This window comes from Chinchilla lanigera, unplaced genomic scaffold, assembly GCF_000276665.1.
Source record: "Chinchilla lanigera isolate Chin_1 unplaced genomic scaffold, ChiLan1.0 scaffold00016, whole genome shotgun sequence".
Taxonomy (NCBI): domain Eukaryota; kingdom Metazoa; phylum Chordata; class Mammalia; order Rodentia; family Chinchillidae; genus Chinchilla; species Chinchilla lanigera.
Genome location: NW_004955417.1, coordinates 2,850,464 through 2,855,806, shown reverse-complemented (window position 1 = coordinate 2,855,806; position 5,343 = coordinate 2,850,464). Strand labels below are relative to the sequence as shown.

The 5,343-nt window shown below is 37.2% G+C and overlaps 1 protein-coding gene across 1 annotated transcript; it reads right to left on the bottom strand.

Annotated features, from left to right (window-relative positions):
• Window positions 1-876: 876 nt before the first annotated feature.
• On the bottom strand, window positions 877-2,544 carry Znf354c (zinc finger protein 354C). Its single transcript, XM_013512714.1, is given in 6 exon segments — window positions 877-1,179; window positions 1,182-1,561; window positions 1,564-1,854; window positions 1,857-2,060; window positions 2,063-2,172; window positions 2,174-2,544. Coding segments are annotated over 6 exon segments (1,632 nt in total). The 5' UTR covers window positions 2,518-2,544.
• Window positions 2,545-5,343: the final 2,799 nt, after the last annotated feature.

Genomic DNA, 5,343 nt, shown 5'->3' with positions numbered 1-5,343 from the left:
AACAGATCTACTGTGATGCCAATCAGGTAAAAGCACAGCACACAATACTTGAGAATGATGATAAAAAACTGTTACTGGTGTATTTACTATACTACATTTTTATGATTATGGTAGAGCACGTCTTCTACATACCAAATAAAGCTTACAACAAAACACTGCTGCATTTCACGGGCAGCAGCCCTACATTCTGTGCTTGCCACACCTCTTGGTGGCATCAAGAGGCCACGTGTAGTGATGACGCAGACCATCCAAGTGCACGTTTGAGCACGTTTGCACAATGCTCAAAGTGCCCAATGTCACCTTTTCAAGAAGCATCTCTGAGTGACACATGACTGTATATGTGTATAGGTATGTGTGTGTAGATATTATTACAGGGCACTTATCACACAGCTTTATTATTTTGATATAAATAGTTAAATTTAAAGAACTCTTTTGTATCTTTATCATCTCTATGTGAAAAAGCATTTCCTAAGTCAGCCTGCCAATTTAGGAAATAAGGCCCCACATTTATTTACATTATTAATTCAGTGACTACTTATAGAAGAAAATTCACATATTGAACCTTGCTCTTAGAGATTAGAGTCTGAAGTAAAACACATCCAACTATTTACACGTTTCTACAAAGTGAGGCCTTTCATGCTTTTTCTATTGATTTAAAACTGTTTTTAGAATGTAATAGTGCTTATAAAATCTGACATAAGTGCTCTTCATATTTTTACTGATAAACTTATCTTAATACTAACTAACTTTTTTCCTGTAGAAGTAAAAAAGATTAAATCTATTAGGAATTTTTGCTCTATTTATTATTTTACTAATCACTGTCTAGTGAGAAGTGTTCCACGCTCACTCTGCACAAGAAGAGTCACACTTGGATTATTAGAGAGATAAATTAAAGCTCATAGGTTTATCTCTTCTCAGAAATTTCTGATACTGAGTAAAAGAGGAGCCATAGATGAACTGTTTCCCATATTCCTTCCATTTGTAGAGTCTCTCTTTATTGTGGACTTTTTTCTGTCTACAAAGGCTTGATCTGCAACTATAGGCTTTCCCACATTCCATACACTTATAGAGTTTCTCTCCAGTATGGATTCTCTCATGCTCAGTTAGGAATGAATACTGGCTGAATGCCTTTCCACATTGGTTACACTGATAGATAGGGTTTCTCTCCAGTGTGGATTCTAGGGTTTCTCTCCAGTGTGGATTCTCTGATGCCTATAAAGGTTGGATTTGTAGCCAAAGGGTTTACTATATTCTTGACATGTGTAAAGCTTTTCCCCAGTATGGATTTTCTGATGCTCATTAAATGATGAATACTGGCTGAAGGTTTTCCCTCATTCATTACATGGGCAGGGTTTCTGTCAGGTATGGATTTGCTGGTGTTCAATAAATGTGGAGATGCATGTGAAGGTTTTCTCACACTCCAAATACTGGCACAACTGTTCTCTAGTATGGAGTATCTGGTATTCCATGAGGGATGGAAACTGGCTGTAACATTTCCCACACTTTCTACATTTATAAGATTTCTCACCTGTGTGGATTCTTTGATACCTGTGAAGCTTTCTTTACAGTTGAAGGTCTTCTCATACTCAGCACATTTGTAGAGCATCTCTCCAGTGTGACTCCTCTGGTGTGCAGTGAGCGTGGAACACTGGCTAAAGGCTTTCCCACACTCCCTGCAGTGGTAGGGCTTCTCTCCCACGTGAACTCTCAGATGTTTGATGAGGGTGGAACTGCTACTGAATGCTTTTGCACACTCATTACACTCTTATGGCTTCTCCCCAGTGTGGATTCTCTGATGTGTGAGAAGGGATGACTGGTGGCTGAAGGTCTTCACACCAGTATGGATTCTCTGGTTTCCAGAAGATGAATACCCTGGCTGAAGCTCTTCCCACACTCATGACAGACAAGAGGATTTCCTCCTGGGTAAATCTGGAAGCATCTCATTAGGTCAAACTTCTGTGTAAAATCTTCCCTGAAAGTGTAATACATATTTGGTACCATTTCCATGGGAACACACTGTTGTGAAATAAGAACTGTGTTTATAAATGAGCCCTTCCCAATTCTAGACTTGTGGGGTTTCCATCCTCACTGACAGTTTTCTTGGGTGAGGCAGCCATCTGCATAAGGGGTTTCTTTTGTTTCTCCTGCAGTATCCTTCCCTTAGAATCCACAGTTTCCAAAGTTGATGTCCCAAGGACCATACTTAGAGAATTTTTTCTTTATGATTCCATGAGATGTTTCTTCAATAAAAATGTCCTTTCTGACAGGCACTACTTCTATGTCAGGCCAAGTCTTGAAATCGAGACACGTTTCTTGAGTCATTTCTCTTTCCTCTGAGCAGGGATCTTCTCCTTGCTGCAACTGGCAAATCACTGTAGGTGTTGAAACTAGAATTCCCAGGGAAACCAGGTTGCTGTAGTTCTCTATCATGACCTCTTTGTCCAAGCTGCTCTGACCAGGGTCCAGCTGCAGCCACTCATCCTGGCTGAAGAGCACAGCCACATCCCTGAAGGTCATAGACTCATGGAAAGGCACTGTCTCCCTCCACGGCCCTTGAGAAGTGGTTGCGAGCTCCGCAACCCCACACTGGCCATTGTAGCAGGGCCAGGAACCCCAAGAAAGGTCCTGAGTTGCCCAGCGCCCCGCAGGAGAACTATGGCTCCTGGCATGTCTTGGGTGTGCCTGCCACGGACTCTATTATAAACATTCTAAACTCTTATTATCTAATAAGATGCATATCAATGTTTACCAGCAATTTATGTATCCATTTCTGATTAATTCCTGTCAGATTTCCCTATGAAAATTATTCTAAATCTATGTCATTAATGCATTAGGCTACCCAAGCACATATTAGCAAAACTAAGTTGATATACAATTTTTTGTTTTACTGTGACAGCTGAATTTTTATTGTACACATTTGATCTAATATATACTGGTGGAAATGAAATACTATTCAATAAATCTTTCTGATACGACAATAAAAGTGTTACCTGGGGTTCTTTTTCATTTTCAAGGATAAAGAATGAAAACACATTAACAAACAAACAGACATAAACAAAACAACACCCAAAGAATAGAAGCATTATAGAATTTCAGACAAGGTGATAGGAAATTAACCATGGCTAGTGTATTACATATTGTTATCTTCAAACTGGTTACTCAGTTAAACAAATATAGGTGGCATGCAAGATTGATCAAACAATTAAACATTAACTATTCCTTTCAATAAAGCAATGGAAGTCAGTAGTATGACTCTCTCAGCTATCCTGTGTGTGTGTATATATATAAAATTTTTTCCCCTTTTTTGTTTTTCTCTTTTCCCTCACAGTTATGATTGCCAGTTGTTCCTGTTTGCAGTTAACTGAGAAACCCCCTGGATTTAGGGCATTAGTGCTAAACTAGAAAAGTGTTCAGTTAGCTGAGATGAGTGGCCACCCTGTGTAGACTCATCTTATTCACTGAGATTAAGCATCTAAGTGATATCTTGGACCCTCTCTTTTCTCTTTCACAAACTTACATTTTGGTGTCTCCTTCTTGTGATAATTTATTACTGCAAGGAGAACCATTGTTTTACCTTTTCAAATAGAAAGTCACTAGCTGTGTTCTGATATATTGGCCTTTGTCTTTTGAAATTTGACTCTTTAAGTTATATCTCTCATCTCAAATATTTTCCTATCCTTTTTTAAAGTTTTATTTTAAAGCTGGAGATACAGTTCAGCAGCACAGGGCCTGCTTGGCAAGTGTGAGGTTATACATTCAATTCCTGATACAAAAAAAAAAAAATAACTTCACATCAGGTATGGTGGGGTACACATGTAATCCCAGCACTGAGGAGGCTGAGACAAGAGGCTCATTGTGAATACGAGATCAGCCTGGACTACAAAGTGTGCTCAAGGCCAACCCGAACTGCATAGTGAAACCCTGCCTCAAAAAGATAAAACAAACAAAAAAAAACAAAAAAAATTTTGACATAAAATTTTATTTTATGTTTAATTGACATATGATGACTGTAAATATTTATAGGATACAGTGTGATGTTTTGATATGTCTTTTATTGTGTAAGGCTCAAATTACAATAACTAGCATATTTATTACTGCTGACATTTATTTTTTCTTTTTGGTGAAGCTCAACTAACATTTTCCTTCTATGAACGTATATGCTTTTCTTAGCCAAGGAAAGAGCAACTTCCCTTGACCTTTTCTCTCCTCAGCTATCACCCTAGCTGTCACCTTCCTTATTGTATTAGCCTGTTTTCTTTTTCTATAACAAAATACTTTATACTAGGTACTTTACAAGAAAAAAAGATACAGACAGTCACAGCTCTGGAAGTCCAAAAGTGTGGTGCCAGCTTCTCTCAGCACTGGTGAACACCTTGTGGTGGACGACATCACAACTCTGGGAGTGCACATGAGAGCAGTTGCTTGGTGAGACAGCAAGCCAGAGACCAGAGTGGCAGTCTTGTTTTTCTTATAAAAACCTAGTTTAGTATTATTATGATTGTGATTGATATCAAATAACTATTCATTTTAAAGTTATACAAGGTGATATTAATAAAGTGAAGATAAGAAAGTACTCTTCTTACTTCTCTGAGAAAATATAGCAAAATTTCTCAACAACATATAAAAAGAATAGCTATAGTGGATAAACTGTACCATAATCTTAAAAGAATAGCTACAGATACTCAGAGTACAGCCATAGACAAAACTGTCTCTTATGAAAAAGAAACAGATAATAGTACAAAACTTTCTTCTCAATAAACTAAACAAGTAGTATAAATGAAGCAAATTAGTGCTACTGTGCCATGAAAAAATATATACTTGAGGCACTCCTAGGCAAATGGATATAATTTGAGAACATAATGTTAAGTAAAATAAGTCAAACACAAGTTTAAATATTGCATGGATATACTATATATATATTTCTTCATCTGAAAATATATTTTGTGAATTATTGTGAAAATACAATATATTTATTGTATTTCTTCATCTGAAAAGTGTGTATTCATCTCAGAAGCCCATTTTTGGATTAGGTCTTTGAAGTTTGAGGGCCTGATTTTTTTCAATTCTTCATACATTTTAAATAAAAGTCCTTTCCTAAGGGACAACTGGCCATAATTTTGTCCACTCTATGGGCTATCTTTTCACTCTATTGGTGAGGTCTTTTGTTGTGCAGATGCTTTTTAATGAAGTAAAATCCTATTTGTTGATTCTTTGTAGTATTTCCCATGCAGTCTGGATTTTGTTAATGAAGTCTCTGCATACACCTTCATTTTCCAGACATCTATCTGTCTTGGTTACTTTTCTCTCATTGCTGCGACAAAATACCTGATGCCCAAAATTAAG